The sequence below is a fragment of the Balaenoptera borealis genome (genome assembly GCF_965194805.1).
Source record: "Balaenoptera borealis genome assembly, chromosome: 10".
In the NCBI taxonomy this organism is placed as follows: domain Eukaryota; kingdom Metazoa; phylum Chordata; class Mammalia; order Artiodactyla; family Balaenopteridae; genus Balaenoptera; species Balaenoptera borealis.
The window spans coordinates 53,748,316-53,774,951 of record NC_138874.1 but is presented as its reverse complement, the minus strand read 5'-3'; the positions used below and the strand labels follow the sequence as shown (position 1 = coordinate 53,774,951).

The window sequence follows — 26,636 nt, the reverse complement described above, 5'->3', positions numbered from 1 at the left end:
TATATACATAAATATGTATATAAGTGTGTAAAAATGTGTCTTGAAGGATTCTGTTATCTTAGGGGAAAAGGAGTAAAGATTTTTTTAAAAAAATTCTGTATTGATAGAAATTTTTTCAAAGAGAGTTCGTGAGTATTCATAAATTACTTGTTAATTAAAAAATGCTTACTACTAGATTCTTTAAAATATTTAATATTTAAAATTTAAAAACAAGTCCCAATCTCAATTTTCTTCATTCTATTAGCAGGTTATGGTGACTAAGGGGTAAAGGGAGCACCCAGGAAGAGGAAACATAATTAATTACAGTTCTTACTAGGAAATCTATCTCTTCCTGTTATTCCAAGTGTTTCCCAGTACATGCTTAACACGGAAAATAGTAGAGATATCAGTCTGGGCTTTAAACATACTCATATCTAATACAGCCTGTCTTTGATTGTATTTATTTATTTATTTTTGGCTGTGCTGGGTCTTCGTTTCTGTGCAAGGGCTTTCTCTAGTTGCGGCAAGCGGGGGCCACTCTTCATCGCAGTGCGCGGGCCTCTCACTATCGTGGCCTTTCTTGTTGCGGAGCACAGGCTCCAGATGCGCAGCCTCAGTAGTTGTGGCTCACGGGCCTAGTTGCTCCGCGGCATGAGGGATCTTCCCAGACCAGGGCTCGAACCCGTGTCCCCTGCATTGGCAGGCAGATTCTCAACCACTGCGCCACCAGGGAAGCCCCTGTCTTTGATTGTAAAAGAAGATTTTTTTTATGAGAATTGATTAAGGATGATGTGGAGTTGATAAAAATGTTTATCCCATGAATCTTATGACAATACTGAGCTGAACTGCTTAAGAATTCATTTCTCAAACAAGAGGCAATTTGCTTTCATTAATTCATGTATAGTAAATATAGAACTTGATAATAGGTCCCTAAGTCTGAAGAATTCGGCCACATAAAACAGTGGTTACGATTATTGGATTTGAATTCCATCTGCTTAGTTAACAAAAAACTCAGCTTTAATAGTAATAAGCTAAATGAGTTCAAGTTACTTAACCACTGACACTTGATAATAGCTACTATTATTGAGTTCTTACTGTGATTGGGCTTTGTGTTGAGTGCTCGACTTATTCATGAAACGTAAAGATGAGGAAACCTAGGCACATAGAAATTACATAACTTGCCTAAAGTCTCCGGGTAGAACTGGGATTTAAAACAAAGTAATCAGAATCCAAGAGCCACATAACCACTGTTGTATCCTGCTGTTGACATTGCAATTATAATTAATGAAGCCAAGTCTTGATAATTCATGATGATAAGGATTAGATGGGTGAGTGAAATCAAATAAAATCATAAATGGCCCTCAAACCTCATTTTAGTTTGGGTTGAAGTTTCTGTTTTCCCAATCAAAATCTCTAACCAAACTGTTTATTGGTAACAAAATTATCAGGTTTATCCTTTTTTTTAAAATTGTGAAAAATTTTTCCTTCCAATTTTATTGATATAATTGACATATAGCACTGTATAAGTTTGAAGTGTACAGCATAATGATTTGACTTACATACATCATGAAATGATTACCACAATAAGTTTATTGAACATCATCTACATAAATATGAAATTAAAGAAATAGAAATTTTTTTCCTTCTGATGAGAACTCTTAGGATTTACTTTCTTTTTTTTTTTTTTTTTTTTAAATATTTATTTATTTATTTATTTTTAGCTGTGTTGGGTCTTCGTTTCTGTGCGAGGGCTTTCTCTAGTTGCGGCAAGTGGGGGCCACTCTTCATCGCTGTGCACAGGCCTCTCACTATCACGGCCTCTCTTGCTGCAGAGCACAAGCTCCAGACACGCAGGCTCAGTAGTTGTGGCTCATGGGCCCAGTTGCTCCACGGCATGTGGGACCTTCCCAGACCAGGGCTCGAACCCGTGTCCCCTGCATTGGCAGGCAGATTCTCAACCACTGCGTCACCAGGAAAGCCCCAGGATTTACTTTCTTAACACCCTTCATATATAACATATAGTAGTGTTAATTATATTTATCATGTTGTACATTGCATCTCTAATACTTATTTATTTTATAACTGGAAGTTTGTACCTTTTGACTACATTTATCTAATCCCCTAATTCCCAACTGTGAAATTCTTAATAAAAAAGAAAAGGGCCAAAAGGCAGACAGAAAGAACTTCATAATGGGTAATTTATAAACTGGATAGTCTTTTTTTAAATTGATTTTTAAAAATTTAATTAAATTTAATTTTTTTTGCCACACCACATGGCATGCAGGATCTTAGTTCCCCGCCCAGGGATTGAACCCATGCCCCCTGCAAAGGAAGCTCAGAGTCTTAATCACTGGAATGCCAAGGAAGTCCCTGGACAGTCATCTTGAATAATGGTTCGTGGCTAAGCATCCTTTGAAGAACTCGGATGTGTGAACACACCTTTTATATATTCTTAGGATAAACCTATCTGACCATTTTTGACATTTAAATATATTGAACTCATAGGTGTCTTGGGCCATCATCTAAATACAGTAGCAAGTTAAATTGTCATCACAGACTACTATTTGAATAAGAACTTCTATTGGATACTTTCTTTTTTTTTAATTTTATTTTTATTTATTTATTTTTATTTTTGGTTGTGTTGGGTCTTCGTTGCTGTGCGCGGGCTTTCTCTAGTTGCGGTGAGCGGGGGCTACTCTTTGTTGCAGTGCGCAGGCTTCTCATTGCGGTGGCTTCTCTTGCTGTGGAGCATGGGCTCTAGGTGCGCGGGCTTCAGTAGTTGTGGCACACGGGCTCAGTAGTTGTGGCTCACGGGCTCTAGAGTGCAGGCTCAGTAGTTGTGGTGCATGGGCTTAGTTGCTCTGCGGCATGTGGGATCTTCCTGGACCAGGGCTCGAACCCGTGTCCCCTGCATTGGCAGGTGGATTCTTAACCACTGCGCCACCAGGGAAGTCCCGGATACCTTTTGAATTTTGTTATTGAGAAAATAATTTCTTAGAGTAAAAAGTCAAAGTACAAATATAGGGATCAAAATAAAAAGTAGGGTGATCATGGCTTTTTTGGGGAAAACTGACACCCAACTTCTTCCTTCATTCCATTCAAATTGGATTCCTTATTTTAAACATTGATTTTTGTTTTAGGCTGAACAAATCCTGGCAGAATTTAAGGTCAGGGCCCTGGAATGTCACCCCGACAAGCATCCTGAAAACTCCAAAGCTGGTAAGTATTTAATAATGGCTGTTTCTCATGAAAATGTATAGCATAGAGATCTAAAAAGGCTTTAATAGTAACTTCATTTTCTTCTATCTATTTACACTCAAAATTATTCTTTCATTCAATGCCAAAGAATGTTTTTGCACTATCAGATGGAAGGTGAGGAGGGAATTGGGTACGGTCTTTTTTCTAACAGTAGTCATTTGATATTCATTTATCTTTCTGCTGTAATGTTCTGCTTCATGGTTTAAAATTTGTCCAGTTTATGCTTTATTTCACCAGTTCTCAAATGTTAACATGACTTAAATATGTTTGTAACCAGGTGGCTGTCTTGATGAGAACCTTGCTGTGTTTTCTTCATTTTGAAGACCTGAATAGGTCCATATATATTATATAATAATATATTCATACATTTGTTTTTTCTTTATATTTTAAATTTCATGATCATAAATTTATACATAAATGCTTTTGTGTATCTCAGCTTGAAAAAATACAAGCAAACCAATAATCCTTCCTTAACCTGTCGCCCTCCTGCTCCTTCCCTATCTCTTGCCTTCCCTTTAGAGCCAAACTTCCTGAAAAAGAAGTCCACAGTTGGTATCTCTACTTCCCTTTTGCCCTTTTCATTTTATCTCAGTCTGACTTCTTCCTCACCTTTCTAGGAAACAGTGCTTGTGATAGTCACCAAGGACTTCCTGGCTGCCAAATCCAATGGTCCACGTTTTAGTCCTTACCTTCCCTGAGCTTGCATCAGAATTTGGCACTATTGACCAAGCTCACCTTCCTGACACTCCTTTTTCTTAGCTACCAGGATATGTATGCCCTTATGCTTTTCCTCCTACTTCTTGGGCTGCTCTTTCTGTCTCCTTTGTGACTTCCTTCCCTTCTGTCCTAAGGTTCCCTTCTAAACTCTCTTCTGGGTTTACTCCCCACTTTTTCTCTGGAGTTTTGTCCAAGTCTGTGGTTTCAATCATCAGCTATTTGTTGATGGCTCTCCAATCTATCCTTAACTCAGTTCTCATTCCTCAGTTTCAGACTGTAGCTTCAACTGCTTCTTGAAAATATTCAAAGTCACTCTGTCAAAAACTGGACTTGTTATTCATCCTCCTCTCACCTCTTAAAATCATGCTCATTTTTCTATGTTTCCCCATCTCAATAAATGGCACCACCATTCATTCAGTTGGTCAGGCAAAAACCTGTCTCCTTCCTCTGCCTCACATCTACATCTGATTGACTACCAAATGCTGGTGATTTGCCTTCCGCATCTCTCTCCTGTAGGTCCTCTTCCCTCCATCCTCAGAGCCACTGCAGTAGGTAAGCTACTATCATTTCATGCCTGAATCCTTACAGGACTCCTTTAATTGCTTCACACTGCAAATAGTGGTCTTTCTTTCTAGTTATGGAAAGAAATAAAAGATTTAATATGTACAAAACAGTACAAATAATACTATAACAAATGCCCATGTATGTATCACACAGCTTAAAACTTTACCAGTGCAGTTGAAATCTCTTGTGTATTCCTACCCTGATTTTACCCTCAGGGTAGGTAATACTATCTTAAATTTGATGACTATGTTTACTATATGTGTATACTATAGGTATGTGTATAGTATGTGTATACATATGATTTTTCTATAAGGAAAATATTATGATTAAGACCTGTCTATAACTCCATATTTCACAAATGGTAAGACCCAAACCCTCTTCATTAAAAAAAAATTTTCCGGGGCTTCCCTGGTGGCGCAGTGGTTGAGAATCTGCCTGCCAATGCAGGGGACACAGGTTCGAGCCCTGGTCTGGGAAGATCCCACATGCTGCGGAGCAACTAGTCCCGTGAGCCACAATTACTGAGCCTGCGCATCTGGAGTCTGGGCTCCGCAACAAGAGAGGCCGCGATAATAAGAGGCCCGCGCACCGCGATGAAGAGTGGCCCCCACTTGCCGCAACTAGAGAAAGCCCTCGCACAGAAACGAAGATCCAACACAGCCATAAATAAATAAGTTAATTTAAAAAAAATTTTCCCTTATCGTAAATCTCTTAATTAATTTCCTCTGGAAATCATTGATCCCTTTGATTTGTATAAACAAGTCATTTTCCAATGTATGAAGTCATCTTTTGTTAGATACTTAACTATTATTTCTGCTCATTTGACCCTCCTCCTTTTTTTTGGCCACGACACATGGCTTTCAGGATCTTAGTTCCCTGACCAGGGATTGAAGCCAGGCCCCCTGCAGTGGAAGCATGGAATCCTAATCACTGGACCACCAGGGAAGTCCCTCCCCTTTTTTATTAAGGCAATGTGAACAAATCATAAGTGTAAACCTGATAAACTTTTGTCCACATATAACCAGTTTAACCACTGCCCAGATGAAGATGTAGAACATTTCCACCACCCCAGGGAAAGTCCCTTTTCATTTCCTGTTCAGTGTCAGCACCCTCTCCCATTTTTGGACCTTTATCATCATTGATTAGTTTTGCCTAGTTTTGAATTTCATGTAAATGGAATCATACAGTATGTATTCTTCTGCGTGTAGCTTCTTTCGCTTTACCTTATGTCTGTGATATTTACCCATATTGTACGTGTAGCAATAGTTCATTCTTTGCCATTGCTGGGCCCTTAGGTGCAAGCCCCTTCATGCTGTGCTCCCCCCACTTATCTCTCTATCCTCATTTTCTCTCCACCACCATGCTTACAACCCCATGTTTCAGCCACTCACAACTACCTTGGTTCCTTCATGTGCCCTGCTCTCCACTCTTCAGACCTTTATACCTATTACGTTCTCTGCCTGGAACATCCCCGAGTCCTGCCCACCTCCCTGCCCTGCTTTTGATTGGTTGGGTCGTGCTCCTGAGTCAGGTCTCAGCTTAGCCATCACTTCCTCTGGGATTTATGTGTGCCCCAGAGCACCCAACATACACGTCAGGTGGCCAACTGTGTATCATATTGTCCTCTTGTTGACAATTTGTTTATTAGTCATACTGGAAGCTCAGTGAGGCTGGCTTCCTGCTTATCTCATTCAAAGTGGTATGCCTTGCACCTAGCACAGCACCTGCCATGGAGGACAGCTACTTTGTGCACATAATTTCTTGAATGAGTGAAAGAATGAATTCGTGAACATTTCTGTAGGAGACATATGAATTACCTCTCTAAACTAGAGTTAATATTAAGATAGATGTCCTAGCATAAAAGTATAAAAATTTGATAAACACTTAAAAAAACCCCACCACCACAGATTATTCTTTAACTGGGCTCCTCTCCAGTGAAGCGTGGCTTTGAGCTGTTTTTCTGTCCCAGCAAACAATTTCTATTCAGGATGCATGATGAATCATTGTGCAATCATTGCCATTCTAGCTGCCATAGTGTTGGGGGTTTTCATGTATGGGCTACCTCAAGGCTTCTTGTTCAGAGAAACACTGGACTGTGTAAATATTGTTTAAAATGAAAAGGTACACAGACATCAATATCTTCCCTTGTCAGGCTTGCAGTAGATAGATGATTCAACCTTTGGGTAGAAATTGCTTTGAAATCTGTTTAAGCATCCATTTACTTAATTTGGATTAATATGGCTTTCTGAAAATTTAAGTGGTTCTTTACACACTTGGAGAAGGGTTAAGGTTACTGATAAAAATATTTTAAAATGTGAAACAAAAATTCACCCTGATGCTGATTTTAGCTTGACTGAAATCCAGAATATGTTGGACAGATTTTGAAACATATTTCATTAAGGTGAAAGGCTAAGCCTTTAGAACAACTGCAGGTAGAAGAAATCAAACTTGTATATACACTTTTTTGGTTTGCTAAATGTAGTCTCAACCACTGCCACTGAAATGACTGATTTGGTAGCATGACGGAGTAGTAGATATGAACACAGGTTTGTCTGTCTGGATTGCTCCTAGCTCCCACTTATGAGCTAGTTGATTTTGGGCAACCTCTTTGAGCCTCAACATACTCCTAGGTAGAATGGGTAGACTAATAGCATATTATTACTTCATGTGTCTGCTGTGAGGATTAAATGATGTATCTCGCATGTAGGAAGAACTCAATGAATGTTGGCTATTATGAGTCAGTGGACTTTCTTTTCTTGTTTTTATGCAGCATTCCAAGATAAAAATTTAACAAAATGGGATAGTTTTCTTTTTGTAAGTAAACATTAGATCGTTCTCACTCTCATTAAAAAAAAATCTAAATCTAAGGCTTTTAGAGATCTTTGCTCTGCAGTTGTGGGTGATGTAGGCAGGACTGGTTGTGCTATAGAAATCGTGTTACTGAGATCAAAAGCCTCTGGCTGGTACTCATGCCAGTCCTATGTGCACATAACAGTAATGGTTTCAGACCGATGCTTTATTAACTTCTCTTGAGCCTGAAGAAAGGGATTTCAAACTAAATTAAGGACCCGTGAAATGGTATTTTTGTTATTGATTTGCAGGCTTCAAAGACATTTGAATATTTGAAGAAGGGGAACCCTTTGTCTCTTACTAACTGAAATCTTTCAATGTTTCAATGTTTTCCTACTTTAAAATCTCTTTATTGCTTTTTCCCCCTTGGAATAAAAATAACATACAGTGTTAAATAATGTTGAAAGTGAAAGTCTGCTCTTATCTCTTTTTGCTAGACAACCACTATTAACAGTTGGTGTATTTTCCTCCAGATTGTTTTCAAAGCATTCCCTGATATCATATTATTATTATTATTTCTCAAGTAATTGTAAGTGGCCTACATTTAAATTGTGGCTATAATAATAATAATACAAATTATACTATGAAATATGAATTAAAAGAACCTCTGTATTTTCAAAGTAGACCTAGGAGTTAAATCAGAATGTCTCTTAAAGGTTCCATCATCATTTGCTTGTATAAGCTTATAAAATGAGATCTCTCTTCCCAGAACTGGTATATGTTTATCTTGTATGATTCATTTGATTAGCTGATATATTAAAGGACAAATATAAATCCAAACTCATTTTTATTAAATGTGGTGAAGGGTATGGAACAAGGAAAAGGCCACCTAACAGGAAAGGTAAGGTCTCTTTTGCTTTCTGCTTATCAACTGCTGTTGAGGGATTGATATTAGAATAATTCTTTCATTCCGGAAACTCTGGAAAATGAGGCCAACAATTATGTGCAAACAGAAGGTGAATCATAGATAAAAATGTAAACCTTTACAACCTCTGCTCTAGTAGTAACTGGCATGTGCATTCATGGTGATAATTTAATGAGCTTTTTATCCCGTTGGAAAAAGTGACACCTCATTTATACATTGGGACATTTACACTGTCGTCAGCAACAGGAAGGATTACTCACTGGAGCTAGCAGCTATTGCAAGATGTTTTTTATGTGTTTGTTTTCCTTAGCTTTTAATAACCCCATCTTTAGGGTCTTCCCTTTAATCTGTTAATTGCTACTACCTCCAGCAGTGATCTTAAATGACCTATTACGTACCTGTGCTGCCCAGCTTTGGACAGGGTCCTGGAGGTGCCCTGCCATGGTTGGCAGTTTCTCTGGCTGCTGGAGGAACACTTGAAGTGGTGGTGTTTGGGGGAGCAGAGCTCAGGAACAGCAGCTCTGTACCAACTGAGGTACAGAAGTATTTCAGTAGTTTCACAATTGGTATGGTGGTACCATCAGTATTGACTGTACATTTGCCCTAACATCTTCTGTTTCAGAGGATATTGACTACTTTCCATGAGGTATTTTTAAGCACCATCAGGATAATTTTAATTATTTTTCCCATTGATACTATTAAAACGTGCCTAATTCACAAAATGTTTTAAGGGCATGTGTCATTTCTTTGCTGTTTAGAGCTCAGGGAATAGCATTATATGAATATCTTTATATTCACATCCAAATTGGAAGCATTCACTCATTCATTCATTGAACAAATACTTTGTGAGCACCTACGACACTGCTCTAGTACAAGGGATGCAGCAGAAACAAAACAAAGTCTCTGCCTTCATGGGGTTTGTATTCTCATGGAGGAGATAGATCATAAACAAATAACTATATATAATGTCAGCGGGTACTATGAAGAAAAGTAAAGCAGGGCAAGGAAGATAAAGGAATGGGACTGATGGAGTGGGCAGTTATTTTATGTAGCATGGTCAGAGAAAACTCCATCGACAAGACAACATCTGAGCTGACATCTGGAGGAAGTAAGTCATGTGAGTGCTTGGGGTGAAAGTGTTATTGGTAGAAAGGACAGCAAGTGCCAAGTCCTGGGGCTGGAGTGTGCTTGGTGTACTCAGGGAACATCAGGGAAGCTACTATGGCTGTAGCAAGGGAGATGGGGAAAATAGGAGGAATAGGAGGGGACTTTCCTGGTGGTCCAGTGGTTAAGAATCTGCCTTCCAATGCAGGGGACGTGGGTTAGATCCCTGGCTGGGGAACTAAGATCCCACATGCTGTGGGGCAACTAAGCCCAAGTGCCACAACCACTGAGCCCGTGCGCCACAACTAGAGAGACTGAGTGCCACAACTACTGAGCCCATGCGCTGCAATGAAAGATCCTGCATGCCCCAACTAAGACCCGACACAGCCAAAAATAAAAAAATAAATAAATATTTTTTAAAAATGAGGTCAGAGAAGGAAGAGAGGGGCAGAAGGCAGGCAGAGCATGTCAGACTTAGTAGCCATGGTAAGAATTTTCAGTTTAATTCTAAGAGAAATGAAAAGTAATTGGAAATGGAAGTAATTTTGAGCAGAGGAGTGACATTATGTGACTTTTTTTTTTTTTTCTTTTTTGGGCTGTGCGGCTTGTGGGATCAGCTTGTGTGATCTTAGTTCCCTGACCAGGGATTGAACCCGCACCCCCCGCAGTGAAAGTAGAGTCCTAACCACTGGAGTGCCAGGGAATTCCCTATGTGAATTATTTTTAAAAAGATCACTCTGACTGCTGTGTAGAACATAGACTGAGGCAAAGGCAGGGAGATCAGTTGAGAAGCTAGTATAATAATCCAGCCAAGAGAGGATGGTGGCTTGGACCAGAGGGATGGCAGTGGAGGCAGGGACAAGAGGTCAGATCTTGGATACATTTTAAAGTAGAGCCAACAGGATTTGCTAATGAATTAGAAATGAAATGTGAGAGAAAGAGAAGAGTCAAGGATGACTCCAAGTGTTTAGAAAACTAGTACAGTATGTCCTGACTCCCCATGCAGAACGAGTCTTGCTTCTATATTTCTCTTTATCACACTGTATTGAAATGATTTGCTTATATGTCTGCTTCCTTACTAGACTCTGAGTTTCTCAAGGGTACAACCTGGATCTTAGTGATGAATAAGGAAGATTTTTATTATCCCTGGAGATGAAGGAGAAAGTGGAGATTAGAGGGTAATATGTATTGCAGGAAAATGGAAGGGGCAGGAAGGCAGTCAAGTGTAGCCTTCCCAGTTGGGGAGCCTGGCAGGCTTGGGTTTGAATTGTGGCTCCATCACTTGTAGCTTAGGGACTTGGGGCAAGTTATACGAACCTCCTTCAGCCTTAGACTATGTAAAATGTGAATAATACTAATAATATCCACCTCATAAAATTGTTGTGAACACGAAAGAAACTCTATATTCATTAGCAATCACTTCCCATTCCCCCCTGCCCAGCCCCTGGCAATCACGAATCTAATTACTGTATAGATTTGTCTATTCTGACTATTTCATATAAATGGCATCACACAGTAAGTGGCCTTTTGTGACTATCTTCTTTCATTTAGCATAATGTTTTCAAGGTTCATCCATGTTGTAGCATATACCACATTTTGTTTATCCACCTATTGGTTGACAGACATTTGAGTTGTTTCCACTTTTTAGCTAGTATGAATAAAGCTGCTATGGGCATTCATATACAAGTTTTTTATATGTGTGGACATATGTTTTCAGTTCTCTTGAGTATATACTTAGGGTTGAAATTCTTGGGTCAGATGGTAATTCTATGTTTAACATTTTGAGGAACTACCAAACTGTAGTTCAAAGCAGGAACATTGTTTTACAATCCCACCTGTATGAGGCTTCCAATTTCTCCACATCCTCACCAACACTTGTTATTATCTATCTTTTTTTAAAAAATCATTCTGGTAGGTGTGCAGTGGTATCTCACTGTGGTTCTGATTTGTACTTCCCCAGTGACTAATGATGTTGAGTAGCTTCCCATGTGCTTATTGGCCATTTGTATATCTTTGGAGAAATGTCTATTCAAGTCCCTTGCTAATTTTTAAATGAAGGTATTGGTCTTTTTATTAAGTTGTAAGAGTTTTTTATACATTTTAGATACAACTCCTTCATCAGATCTATGATTTGCAAATATTTTCTCCCAGTCTATGTCTTGTCTTTTCACTTTCTTGATGGTGTTCTTTGAAGCACAAACATTTCAGTTTTGATGAAGTACAATTTTTCATTTTTTCTTTTGCTGCTGTGCTTGCGATTTTGGCATTATATCTAAGGAGCCATTGCCTAATCCAAAGTCACAAAGATTTACTTCTATATTTTTTTCTTATAACTTTAGCTCTTACATTTTGACCGTTTTGAGTTAATATTTGTATATGGGATTCAGCTTCATTTAAAAAAAATTTATTTATTTTTATTTTTGGCTGTGTTGGGTCTTCGTTGCTGCATGTGGGCTTTCTTTAGTTGCAGCGAGCAGGGGCTACTCTTCGTAGCAGTGCGTGGGCTTCTCATTGCAGTGGCTTCTCCTGTTGTGGAGCATGGGCTCTAGGCACGTGGGCTTCAGTAGTTGTGGCGCATGGGCTTAGTTGCTCCGCAGCATGTGGGATCTTCCTGGACTAGGGATCGAACCTGTATCCCCTGCATTGGCAGGCGGATTCGTAACCACTGCGTCACCAGGGAAGCCCCAACTTCATTCTTTTGCATGTGGATATCCAGTTGTCCCAGCCTATTTGTAGAAAAGACTGTTCTTTCCCAATCGAATTGTCTTGGTAGAATTGTAAAAAAACCAATTGACTGTAAATGTGGGGGTTTATTTCTGGACTCTCAATATCCCATTTGTTTACATTTGTCCTTATGGCAATACCACCACACTGTTTTCCTTACTATAGTTTTGTAGAAAGTTTTAGATTGGGAAGTGTGAGTTCTTCCACTTTTGTTCTTATTTTTCAAGATTGTTTTGACTATTCTGGGTCCCTTGTATTTGCATATGGATTGTCAATTTCTGCAAAAAAAAAGGCAGCTGGGATTTTGATAGAGACTGTGTTGAATCTGTAGATCAGTTTGGGAAATATTACCATCTTAGCAATATTAGATCTTCTGATCCATGAACATGGATGTCTTTCCATTTATTTAGATATTTAATTTCTTTCAACAATGTTTTATAGTTTTCAGTGAACTTTCATTAACACTCCTCACGTATTTTATTTTTTTGATGCTATTGTAAATGGAATTGTTTCCTTAATTTCATTTTCAGATTGTTCATTGCTAATGTATAGAAACACAATAGATTTTTGTATATTGGTCTTGTATCCTGCTCTATAGAAAGTTTTAACTTCACTGAGGAGCAGAAGACATATTGGAAGTGTTTCCAACAGGTCTTGAAAAGTTTCTATTATATGCCATCTGGTCAAATAGATCAGTGACAAAGCTACCATTTATCAACCACCTACCATGTTATTTCCTGTGTTTATAACCTCCCAGTAGCTTCCCATTGCTCTTGCAAGAAAAAACAGACCAGAATCCTTAGCATAACCTCTAAGGTCCTGGGTGACCGGGCCCTTGTCTACTCTACAGGCCTACCCCCCATTGTTCTTCCCCTGACCCATGTCTTCCTGCCAAATTAGCATCCTCTACTTCCTCTAAATAAACATGCTTTTTTTTTTTTTTTTGGCTTAGAGTCTTCATTTACACTGTTCCTCTAACCTGCTCATTACCCTCTATCACACTACCACTAGAAAAGGTAGTTTTCTTCTTAGTAGACAAGATTGTAATTTTTCCAATGTTTATAAATGTCTATCCCGTGAGGTAGATTATGTCTGTTGTTCACATCTGTGTCATCAGCACCTGGGAGAGCACCTGGCACATCACTGGAGCTCAGTAAAGGGAGTGGATAAACAGTGAGCCAGGTACATTACATACAAAATCTCACTTGTCCTTATGATGCACTTTACATATGAGGACACTAAAGCTTGATGAATTGAACTGGCCCAAGGTTACACAGCTGGTAAATAACAGAGACATATTTCAGTGAGATCAGTTTGATTGTATGGGAGTTTAAAAATAACTCCTCCGGGAAAGTAGTGCTCATTTTTTAATTTGTTTTCTAGTGGAGACTTTTCAGAAACTGCAGAAGGCAAAGGAGATTTTGACTAATGAAGCAAGTCGAGCCCGCTATGACCACTGGCGAAGGAGCCAGATATCGATGCCATTCCAGCAGTGGGAAGCTTTGAGTGATGCGGTGAAAACGGTAGGTTTCTCTCTGGGATTAAGTGAATTTATGAAGCTCAGGCTGCCCCTGGATTAGACTCACATAGTAGCTTAAAGAGTCAGCAGACAAGAGGAGAGAGAAGACCAAGAGGCTGGTAGTATCTAGATATAACAGTGTCCACAAAATCCTGTGACGGGAAAGTCAGTACATCAGGGCCAGAAGAGCCTCTGACTACATTTGTCAGTCTCTTTGGCTGTTTGATTCAGTATATGTATATACTCCCCGTTATCATTTACTGTTTTATACATTCTGATAACTGTGCTTCTCAAGTTGCTCATATAATACTGCCGAATCTTGAACCATTGCAAATTCATATTCTCCATCTTTTTAGTTCATATGAGCCTGTTCTCTTCTCAAGGTTTAATAAATTCAATAAAAAACAGGACCTAATTAATCAAAGAAAGATGTAAATTATTTGTAAATTATTCCTGTTATTAATTCTGGTGAAAGAATTGTTGGATAGATGCAGAGAGACTTTTTAAACCATTGTGTTATTTTCCTTCATGCCATTAAAAAGACTAAATACAAAATAATCTCTGTAATTACTGTGTTATGTATTTATTTTGTTCTTCCATGGACCTTTGTAGATTGTAGAGAAAATGTAATTTTAAAGGTTTTTACATTCTTAGACATGATTTATTATCTGGCTCTTTTTTTTACAGGGACATTTTTCAGTAACATGAGACTTAGAATGCATAAGTTACCATATAAGGAAGTCTTCAGGGACATATTAGAATTAGTGTATAAAGTGATTCACATCTCTTGAATTACAGCTCGTCAAGGTTACATTTAGATTCCTTCTTGATAGTTTTTATTTTTAAGGAGACTTGAGCAAATTGTTTTGTCACTGATAAAAGACCTGTAACAATGAGGGAGGGTCTTTGAAGTAATGGGGAAGAACAATGAAAAACTCTCAAAGTATGTAGTTAAAGCCACTCTACATAACATGTAAACTGTTTTCTTCATCTCATTTTGGAATGCAGTGTATATTCATATGGTTTAAGGTGGGTTCAGTATTTATGAAGGACTAACCATAAGATTGTTGACTATATACACAAAATAACTAGAGAGAATCTCTAAAAAAATAGTGACAGCTTCACATACACAAAAATAAGTTTTTCTTTTGCATTGTATAAATCCAAAATTCCTTGTTAACCCTGACTAAATAAACATTGTTCTGCCACCTCTACATAACTATATTTCTAGTCTCTTGAGTGTTACACACTGTAACTGCTACTGAATTAGTGACCCTTGTTATTTTAATGCCTTTTGATTTATAGTTCATTTTTCTTGATGATCCACTGAACTCTATTACTTAACTTTAACTGCTAATATCAAGTTAGCTGTGGATTTTTCAAAAACTCTTCTCCAAGTCCCTGCTCTAATTTATATTGCAGATGTCTTTCCATTAAATACTAACATTCTGTCTCCAAACACATCATTTCTGCTTAGAATTTAGCTTAACTATGAACTCTTTGAGGTCTTACAATAATTACATATCAGATCTTACTGGCTGCATCATTAGTCTTGTCAGCAAAGTTGAAATATTATGCTGGGCTAGCATTTGGTTCAGGATTTATTTTTATTAGTGGTACAAAAATGATGAGATGCATATCCTTCTACTTTAAATCAGCAGTGATATTTTTCCTTGCACAGTCTTCTTTGGGCTCAACCTTGTCGTTTCTGACTTACTTTTGTTCTATTCCTCAGTGAACTTTGAAACCACTATACCAAGTTTCATGTGTTTTGTACCTCATTCGATAGACTTTCTGTAACTTCCTTTCATTCCTTTCTGTTCTAATCCTCACAGAGACTTCTGCATGTGAAAACCTCACCTCTCTCTAAAACATTTTAGTTGTTGTTTTTTGTGTGTGTGCATTTCATTTGTCCATCCTTTCACACTCACTACTCTAGAGAAATTAATAACAATTGTCATACCTAGTATTGTTCATCACCTATTAGATCACCATCCTTTTGTAGATAAACATCACCATTAGGGTGTTTGGATTAGGTATATTACATTTGTCATTCTGACAATAAAATGGTTATAATTTAGGATTATAGGTGAAATTTTAGGTGACGTTTATCTAAAACACATCTGCATGTTCGCTTGCCCTAAAAGTGCAGGACAAATCACAATGCACTTTTGCAGCGTCACACAGGTTCATATTACAGGAATCTCCTTGGGAGAACTCCTCAAATGAACCATAGCTTCAGGGTGGACACATTTCTATCATCCAAGAGTGATGAAACTCTAACTGGTATTTTTTTTTCCTCACACCAAGTCCCTGTCACTTCACTAGCTATTAAGTTTTCTTTTCCATTTTATAAGTTCCTCCTGATAGTCTAATTTGTAAAAATATTTTAAGAATTCATTCAGGTCAGTGAATATGCTGGAAATTTAAGTCTAGATATGTGATGTTGGTTTAAAAAAAGGGACTATGAAGTGAGGACTTCAGTAACTGTGGCCTTTGGGATCTTGGAATAACTTGAAAACAGACACCTTTCCAGCTCAAAGAATCTTAGAGAAATCATCGTTGTCTTGCTAAATGGCTTTACCCCAAGGGATCCAGGGTATGAATGGCTCTCCCTCTGGCTCCAAAATATATGGCTTTAGGATGGTTGTGGGAAAATGGTTGCAGTCAAAATAAAATTCTGAGAAAAAATTCTCATAAGGCATTAAAAATGTCCCATGCTGTATCAATTGCTACAAATGCTTTCAAAGTATTTACTATAGGTCAGTCATTAACCCTCACCACCCATCTAAGGCCGACTGTAGGCATTTTTATTCCAAGAGAAAAAAAGTACTGAGGCAAGAGTTGATACATTGTATACAGGCCACCTAGCTGACCTGTGATACATACATCTAACGTTTTCAGCTCTCTGGGTCCTGAATTCTTGAATTTCTTCCTCTCAGTTTTTCACTAACTTTCTCAATATCTTTCCCCCTCCACAAACGAAGCCACTGGCCAGCCTCCTCTATTCCGCTCACATGCAAAAAACCCAAGAAACCAAGCAAACAAAACAACAAACCAAACCAAAACCAGATTATATTTTACGCCAGCTGAGGCCATTGCCTCTTTTTAAAATTAACATTTTTATTTTGATATAAAACCTACAGAAAAAAATGCTTACCTGCATTTACAATTTAGCAAATGACTGTGAAGTGTATACTCTGTAACCACCCTTCACCCCAACACACATATTACTGGCACCGAGAAGCTCCCTCCTTATACTGATATATTTTGGCAACCATACTCAATCTAATTTTTAAACTCTAGTTGTACATATATATAATCTTGTCATAGAAAATTTAGAACACACCAAAAAATAAAAAGAAAGAAAAAAGAAAAGAAAAAATAACTTCACAATGCTGCCATGCAAAGATAACCCCATTAGTATTTTGGTGCATTTCCTTCCAGTGTTTTCTGCCCTTCATTTGTTAGTGTGAGAGCCGGTTACACTGAATGGTGGCAGTAACTGTTTTATGGGGTCTTTTTTCGGGGAAGAAGATTCAGGATGACGCTCCTTTGCAGTTGGGGAGAGATAGGTTGAATGCGGGAAGAAGTGAGTTCTCAGGTTGGATTAGGGCAGAAGGCTTGAATATACTTAAGGTTTTAGGCTGTGTACAGGCTATATTGCCCTCCAGTCTATATATTTTATGTATATGTATCTACCTATATATTTATATACCTATATTTGAATATATCTTTCTACCTTTTAATTTAGTTGAGATCATGCTATTTGTGATCATATTGGCTATTATTTATAAACACCATGTCATTAACATTTCCCAATTCTCTTAAAAAACGATGATGAACAGATTTATTTAAAAGATTCCAAGAAGGCATTTTACCCCTTTGTACTTTCCCTTTCTTCTTGGTGAGGTGCTTCTCCTGGCTCCTGCCTGTGTGGCCAGTGTTAATACTCCTGAGACAGGTGGTAAGAAATTGTGGTGGTAAGAAATCTAAGCTCTTTAAGATGCTAATTATCTCTGCCCCTTCCCCGCTGCCCCCCCACTTCCCACCCCCCTCCGCCCCACGTAGCGAACTTGGCCAAGTACACACGTAATGGGCCACCGCCTGCCTACACTGATTTGTTTAAACTAGCAAATAAAGTGGTGCTCTTCGGAGAAGTTGGCAACCGCAGTATTTTGAGATAGTTCAGACCTCAGTGCGCTAAAGATGAAAAGCCTGATGCCCCTTGCAACATGGGGCACGTGTGTAGCAGAGGCAGTGGCCCCTGCCATGGTTTGTGGCACAGTTTTTTTTTTTTTTTTGTGGCACAGTTTTTAAATGTCACAACTTCTGAGCTTATTCGCTAAGCCTTGGACTTTAGAAAAATCAATTTTTTATTTGGTTTGGTTTCTTTGCTTTGCTTTTATTCTGTTTTTTTTTGCAGCACAGGAAGAGAATATCCTGGATATTAGGAGAATAATACATTCTGGGTTTTAAACTTGCCCAAATATGTGGCTTATGGGTTTTTCTTGGGTTTCTGAGTAACAGAGGTAGTATGTCACTGTTCAGCAGTGCTTCAGAAATAGCATCCCACAATACCCAGATGAAGTTTCAAGAAACAGTTATGTTTATTATTTTGGTTGATGTCAGGGCTAATTATTCTACTTGAAATATTCTTGACACAGCAAACTCTCACTTTTTCTTACTCTGTATTCATCTATTCGTCTTTTCATTTATCTACCCATCCATCCAATTTTAAACATTTTAATAGGAAACACAGGGAGTTTCCTGATGGTCCAGTGGTTAGGAGTGGTGCTTTCACTGTCGTGGCCCAGGTTCAATCCCTGGTCGGGGAACTAAGATTCTGCAAGCCGCACAGTGGGGCCAAAAAAAAAAAAAAAAAAGACAAAGGAAATACGTATACAGGACACACGTGAAAAAGGTACAAAAGGATGTATGGGGAAAAGTAATTGCCTTGTGCTTTTGCTCCATTTTGAAGATCCATTTTTCATTTTTTCCTCGCTCCTGACACTACCTTCAGAAGCCAGAGCTAGGCTGGAAAAATTACACCGTTAAGTTACTTGGCAAAGGACCACCACCCAAGTATATTGGACGCAGTTCTAGGATGTCAGGTTTCTGGGGAGAGTTTTCAAGTGCTTTTGGATCTTGTGTTTGTCTAAAAATATAAGAGCTTTACCAGAAGTTAGTGGGCAATGCCCAACACTTGATTTATGGTCCCGGATTTTTTAAAACTGTAAATTAAAAAAATATAATAAAACAACACTTTTGTTTAAAAAAATCAAAATAGTACAATAGGATATGTAATAAAAAGTGAGTCCATCCTCATTCCAGACTCTAGTTCTACTCCCCTCTCTCAGAAAGCCACCATCGCAGTTTCTTGTGTTTCCTTCCAGAAACCTTCCATACAGTATACACATACACATTCATATTATCATTAAAAAAATGGAAAGATATTTAGAAAGTTCTCATTATTTTGATGATAACTGGACTTTAAGTGAATCCACTTAAAATTAGGACAAATATTTCACAGTAAATATTGATTGACTTTCTGCTTTGTGCCATGAGTTTTCTTAAAGAGAAGATGTATAACCCAGAATTCTAATATTTGCCAACTGTTCATTGATCATGGCTGGATGGAAGGTCACAATAGTAGAGTGGGGATAGTAGTTACAACAGTAGTAGGTTTAATCTCTGGCATGGCTCAAGGTACCCAGCCCAGTTGTCTGTTTTTTGATAGTAAAATACACATAAAACTTTCCATTTTAACCATTTTAAAGTGTACATTTCAGTGGCATTAAGTACATTCCCAGTGTTTTTTACCCATCATCACTATCTAGTTCCAGAACTTTTTCATCATCCCAAAAGGAAACCCTGTACCTGTTAGCAATCACTCCCTATTCCCCTCTCTCCAGCTTCTGGTAATCACTAATCTGCTTTCTATCTGTATGGATTTGTCTATTCTGGAATTATACAATATGTGCTTTTTATGTCTGGCTTCTTTTACTAAGCATAATGTTTTCAAGGTTTATCCACTTTGTAGTACTTTTCTCCTTTTTTATGGCCAAATAATATTCCATTGTATGAATATGCCACGTTTTTGTTTATTCATTCATGAATTGATGGACATTTGGATTGTTTCCACCTTTTGGCTCTTGTGACTAGTGCTGCTATGAACACTTGTGTTTAAGTTTTTCTTTGAACACTTGTTTTCAATTCTTTTGTGTCTAGGAATTGAATTGCTGGGTCATATGGTAATTTTATGCCTAATTTTCTAAGAAAACGTCTCATTCTTTGAATCTCTCTGATGCTGGTCCCTTTGCTTTCTACCAGGATATAGATTTCTCCTTATATCATTAGTTTTCCAAATCAGTGAGGATTGATTAACATCTGAATTAATTGATTAATATCTGGCTAATAGTCAAGTCTAACATTTTATTAATCAGCACTATAATAGTAGGTTAGGTGTTACCACATATTGACCTTTAAATATAGAAACTATATAATATTGATTTTATATTATACATCTGCTTTCAATTAATGTAGTCAATGCACTGGGCTGTCAGAGGTAAAAAAGATCTGATGTTGGAAGAATCTGACCAGACTCATACCGACAAAATTGAAAATGAGGAACGGAATGAGCAAAAAGAGATAAAGAATGAGGAGTTCGGTCCAACCACAGAGAAAATGGAGCAAAAAGAATCCAAATCCATGGAGAAGTCATTCTCCTCACAAAATCCAGATTCTCCAGGTAAGTCATGTCATGTAGCTTTGCAGAACAGAGAAGGTGTGAAATTAAAAGGCTCGTTTTATATTGTATTTATTCTCAACCTTTCCAGCTACATAGTAGTGCCAAATATAAGGGTTGGTTTAGCACCTTAAAAGATACTTACCTAGCATTGATACAGAAACTAGAAGATATATTCCTTAATACATTCCTTGCAAGGGAAAACTTGAGACATTTCTGGGATCGTCATCTGCTTTAATAAAACAGTACTATCTAACATGTGTTGGGAATTTACTATGTGTAGTTCTTTACATATATTACTTTACATCTATTATCTTGTTTAATATTAATTTTACATATATTAATTTATTTAATCCTCATTATAAGTTTGTGAGGTTGATATCAATATTATAAATTTATTTATTTATTTGTTTTTATTTTTGGCTGTGTTGGGTCTTTGTTGCTGTGCGCAGGCCCTCTCCGGTTGTGGCCAGCAGGGGCCACTCTTCGTTGCGGTGAGCGGGCCCCTCATTGCGGTGGCCTCTCTTGTTGCGGAGCATGGGCTCCAGGCGCGAGGGCCTCAGTAGTTGTGGCTTGCGGGCTCTAGAGCGCAGGCTCAGTAGCCACAGCGCACAGGCCCAGTTGCTCCGTGGCATGTGGGATCTTCCCGGGTCAGGGATCAAACCCATGTCCCCTGCATTGGCAGGCGGACTCCCAACCACTGTGCCAGCAGGGAAGCCCAGGTTGGTACCAATATTATTCTCATTGTATAGATGAGAAAACTGAAGCCTAGAGAGGTTGAATCATTTTCTCAAGGTTATCCAGCTTGTATGTGGCAGGGAAGGGGTCTGAACTGAGGCAGTTTGGTTGCAGAGTCTGCATTCTAAGGCATTGCACTATCCTGAGAAGATAACTTATCTGTAAGTAGCTTTATAGACATCTGACCCATGTATATATCCACTGAAGCAGGGTATTACAGAGGTTAAACTCTTGGCTCCCCAGCTATACTACCTGGGTTCACATCGTAGCTCTACCATTTATTATCTGTATTACTTGGTAAAAGTTACTTAACTTCTCTACACTTCAGTTTTCTCATCTACAAAATAGAGATCAGAATGGTACCTTCCCATAAAGTTACCATGAGGATTAAATGAGACGATCCATGCAAAATGCTTAGCACAGTGATTTGCCTACAGCAGGCCCTGGATAATTGTTATCATTTCTTTGTCTATCTGGCCATCCCACTGTATTTATCTTGTACAGGTGTGTTATGTACACACACTTTAACTGTCCTCCAAATTCTTGATTCTCATGGTTGTGATACAACACCCCACTAGAATTTAGTCTTTAAGTAAAAGGTTCCTGAATGTTCTCGAACACTTCTTACAAAAAAGATAATTCGATAGTTTGTGGTGAACTATAGTCTTTCTAGAGATAGTCACTTCAAAACTCTCTTTGGGGAGAACTTTTACATGCTCCCTACTTGTTGGGAATAAAGATTCTTAGAGCTTCATTCAGGTGCCTCTGCTGGTTACCCAAGAGATCCTTTCATAGAGTCTGCAGTTGACTGCATCAGCCGCATAACTGGCAGTGGTTATAATATAACAAACCAATCAAAGCAGAAGCTAGAATGTCCTAAAGACAGTGTTTTAGGCAAACATACACATACAAACACCCACCCACAGGCATCCACAGACAAACACGTGAATGTTTCTCCATTTAGCCTTGGAATGTTCAGATCTGGGCTTCCGGAACCCCTGGGGCCTCCCTGTGACTTTATGTTTCAGATTCAGACCTATTCTGAGTTCACCAGAGTTGAGGGGGTTGATCACGTCAGATTCTCACACTGAGGCCCCACTTAAATCCCTTTCATAAAGATTCTATAAAATTTTCTTTCTTTTTAAAAATAGTTATTTAGATATTTAAAAACCCCAAACTAATATGAGCTTATCATTAAAAATCCAAAGAATCACATATAGACAACAATTTAGTGTCTACCCTAGTCTCATCCTTCTCTGCTTCTACTTCCTGAAGTAACCAATGCAGATGCCCAGGTGTGTCTCCTTCCATAGCCTTTGTTTGTCTATGCTAAGCATATGTATAAGCATATGTTCGTTTGTGAGGGCTTTACAAATAAAGAATGGGGTTATACTGTGCACATTCCTCTCTGTTATACAGTAGCTAAGAGCACAGACTCTGGAACCAGAGCCTAGCTTTTCCCACTGATGAGTTGTGTGACCTTGGGCAAGTGAGATAACCTCTCTGTATTTGCATTTTCTTATCTCTATATAATGGTTAAAATGTTTGTGTCTACCTCTACCTTGTAAGGTATTTTTTTTTTTTTTTGTGGCTGCGCTGGATCTTCGTTGCTGCTCGCGTAGGCTTTCTCTGGTTGCGGTGCGCGGGCTTCTCATTGCGGTGGATTCTCTTGTTGCAGAGCACGGCCTCTAGGGGTGCTGGCTTCAGTAGTTGTGGTGTGCGGGCTTCCACGGGCTCCAGAGCGCAGGCTCAGTAGCTGTGGCGCACGGGATTAGTTGCTTGGTGGCATGTGGGCTCTTCCCGGACCAGGGATCGAACCCGTGTGCCCTGCATTGGCAGGCAGATTCTTAACCACTGCGCCACCAGGGAAGCCTTTTTTTTTTTTTCTTTTTTTTTGGTAAGGTCTTTTTGAGAAGTAAATAACATATGTAAAATATTTAGACCTGGTACATGGCCATTGCTTTTTTAATGTTAGCTTTTATTGCTGTGGGACTCCTCCTTAGACCCTTATATTTAGAATGAACTCATTAGAATGAACAGCTGATAAATATTCCACAGTGTAGATATATTGTAATTTACTCAGAACAAATTGTGATGCCAGTTTTGATACCCTCACATTGTGAAATGTATTCTCTTCCTGTGGTTGAGGAATGAAGCAGAGGGGGTGAGAGGAGGGAGGATCACTGTTTTGAAAGCTGTTGTTGGAGAATAAGAATTATGCAATTTTGCTGAAGGCTGCATTTACCAGTATTTTCTTAATGCTGTTGAAGAGATTATTGGCTGTTCTGAGTAGTGCCTTAAAGTTGGGGTTTCATATGCCGAAGCACAGTTGCCTGATTATCTATAATTTCATTTGACTGCAGTGTAAATTTTTATAACATCAGCATTTAAGAAATATTATTCATGTCAGCTTTACCAAGCCCTGAGTGGCTTCCCACATAACTTTTCAGCATTTTTGTTAATTTCCTCAAGCAGTGCTTGATATTTACTTTGAAGTTTGCCTTTTGATGCCTCTTCTGTGATGAGCTTCTATCAAATAGTCCCCATGATTTTCTGATTCTTCACTGCAACCAGGAAAATAAGGAGCACGGCATCTGAAAACCCATGTGCGAGATAATCTTACTTTTACTTTCTTTTCATTTAAATATGCAATAAATGTGCCTTCTGATGAATACAATTCTAGAATCAAACATCCTGGAGTAAAAAAAATATGTAGCAGATGCTGTTGATGTGCTAACATATCCTCTGGGCATTGCCAACCCTACGGCTCCCACCAGAGGGCTTTCTCTGGCAGTGGGTCCGGCTTGGCAGCAGTGAGCGGGCAGTTAGGTACCAGAGAGTAAACACGCTGTGGGTGTAGCCATCAGTTGATAATGAATGGGAGTGGGAGGCTAAATTCCCCAGCGCCTTCACCTTTCAAGTGGAATAACTCTGAGGGGTCTTTATAGACTTGGTTCCTTTCCCTACCAGGGTCTCCTGGGATCACCTCCCCAATTAGCCACTTGCATTCAAGTTCTTGTCCGGGGTCTACTTCTAGGGGGACCCAAACTGGAAAACATCTTTTCAAACTACAGAAATAACAGGTATTTAGTGTAGAAATGTGAGAAAATATGGTCAGCAAAAGGAAGAAAATACAATAACTTGTAGTCTTACCACTTAGGGAAATATTTATTATTGTTATTTTGGTATATTTTAAGATATGTTAGTATACCTAAAATGAAAAGGATATTACTGTACATATTTTGTGTGCGTGTTTCAATTACAGGTTGTCAGAAACAATTTCCTTTTTGCTTTTTCCCCAAATGGCAATTCTTTAGATTTTTTTCTCTGATAATTCTAAAGAAAGTGCAGATCCTATTTTCCTGGGATAATCACTGTCAACTATTCTGTGTATATTTTTCCTACTAGATATTTAGATAATATTTTAAATATCAATGGAGGCATATTTAATATATTATTCTGTAACCTGCTTTTTCATTAGCAATATTATAAAAGTAAAAAATGATACAAGGCATACTTGTTCATCGCAGAAAAATAAGAAAATACAGATAAACAAAAAAACAGTATAAAAAATGAAAATCATATCTATTCCAACTCTTCAGGAATAGTTACTGTTAACATTTAGGGGTAATTCCTTATAGACTTAAACAATTTTATATAAATACCCATGTAAATATGAATTTATGAATGAGATCATGTTGTCTAAACTGTTTCCTAACTACCAGTTACTTAACAATATGTTATGAACATTTTTCTATGATGATAAATATTAAAACATTGTTAATGACTATATCAAAGCCTTTTAACCAATTTTCTATTACTGAAGATTTAGACTGTTTCTTGATTTTTTAAACATTTACAAATGGTATCATAATAAACATCCTTAGAGTTAAGCCCTTGAGCACATCATGATTATTTCATTAGGATAAATTTCTAGAAGTAGAATTATTAGCTTAAAGGTTTATACATTTTAATGAGTTTGATAAATATTGCCAAATTGCCTGCTAGAAGAGTTTTGCCAGTTTACACTTCCTCCAGTAGAGACTGAAAATGACCTTTTCTCTAGTTTTCAACAAAGTTGTTTATTAGAATAAAAAGAAAAAATCTTACTACTGTGGAATAAATTATTTGTATTTCCAGGGATCCTTTCCATTGACCTTTTACTTTTGACAGCTGTTTGAAAGTAGTTTCCAATTTGCTTGCAGATGAATTGTCAAAATTCCCACCACTGGAAGTATCTATAAATATCCTTTTATTAATAAGCATTTAAAGACGTAAGGCCCTCTAATCCATATAAACCAATTCCTGTTCATAAGGATTCAAAAGTCTGGTTATCCATTTCTGTAAGATATTAATAATTCACACCAAAGACTTACCCTTACATTTCACTTATTGCAATGAAATCGAATCAACAAGCTGTATTACTATTATAAATAAGCTTGACTTTTCCTACCTCTGATGTTAAAATATTCTCTTCTCTCTTCTACAGGTTTTTCAGATGTGAACTGTTGGCACCTTCGTTTCCGCTGGTCTGGGGATGCTCCTTCAGAACTCCTGAGGAAATTCAGAAACTATGAAATATGAAATGTCCCTGCTTCATAGGGGGGAGAGGGGGAGAGAGAGAGATCATTCCCTGTGCTGCCAACATACAGTCTTTGTTCAAATCTTAAAAATGTCATGTTTGTGAATTGCTGAGTACCAATTCATTCCTCCATCCTTGATCCTGTTCTCTCAATATGTTTTCTAAACAGGAAAATTTTTAGACTAGTTTCTTCCAATATTTAAGTAAATTACGGCTCTTAGATCCAGAGTAGATTGTATTATGTGCGTTTTTTCCTGTTAATGTTATTTATCGAAATCCATTAAAAATCGATCTCTATATTTAAATATTTCATTGATATACCATGATCCTTATGAGTGCTAGATGTACAAGAAATGTTTTCTGACGCTGGATTTAAAATGAAATGTGAAATTACTTGTCTAAACTCCATTGAATGAAATAAATAATTTTCCCAAACTTCATAATGAATTTATAATTCAACTGTATTTTAAAAATAATTTGAATAAGTATTTCTACTTCAAGCTTAATAATTATAAATTTAAAAGGTTATTATTCATTTGAGAAAATGTTTTTACAAGATTTCTTTTATTATATAGCAGGGGATAAACTTATAAACTATGTTCTAACTATGAAAATGGGCCTGTTAGGTAACATATCCTTTTTAGGTTGGAATTACTAGGTTTGTCATGTGTAGTCTATGGTTATTTTTTGTTTGGAAACAAGTGAATGAAAAATTAAGAAGAAAAATGATTTTAGAGCAGAGGTTCCTTAGTCAAAACAGAGTTTTCATCGGTCTATAGCAAAATGAAAAATATAAAAATATAGGAAGTTTTTTTTTTTTAAATAAATTTATTTATTTATTGGCTGCGTTGGGTCTTAGCTGCTGTGCGTGGGCTTTCTCTAGTTGCGTCGAGCATGGGCTACTCTTTGTTGTGGTGCGCAGGCTTCTCATTGCGGTGGCTTCTCTTGTTGCAGAGCACGGGCTCTAGGCGCACAGGTTTCAGTAGTT

At 37.9% G+C, this 26,636-nt stretch overlaps 1 protein-coding gene across 1 annotated transcript in view; it reads left to right on the top strand.

The window, feature by feature from the left end:
• Nucleotides 1–26,083, top strand: part of DNAJC12 (DnaJ heat shock protein family (Hsp40) member C12) — a 33,835-nt gene extending 7,752 nt beyond the window's left edge. The window contains exons 2-5 of the mRNA XM_082408656.1: nt 3,120–3,198; nt 13,445–13,584; nt 20,127–20,331; nt 25,556–26,083. Of these exons, the coding sequence (XP_082264782.1) occupies nt 3,120–3,198; nt 13,445–13,584; nt 20,127–20,331; nt 25,556–25,650 (519 nt within the window). The 3' untranslated portion in view covers nt 25,651–26,083. The remainder of the gene's footprint in view (nt 1–3,119; nt 3,199–13,444; nt 13,585–20,126; nt 20,332–25,555) is intronic.
• Nucleotides 26,084–26,636: the final 553 nt, after the last annotated feature.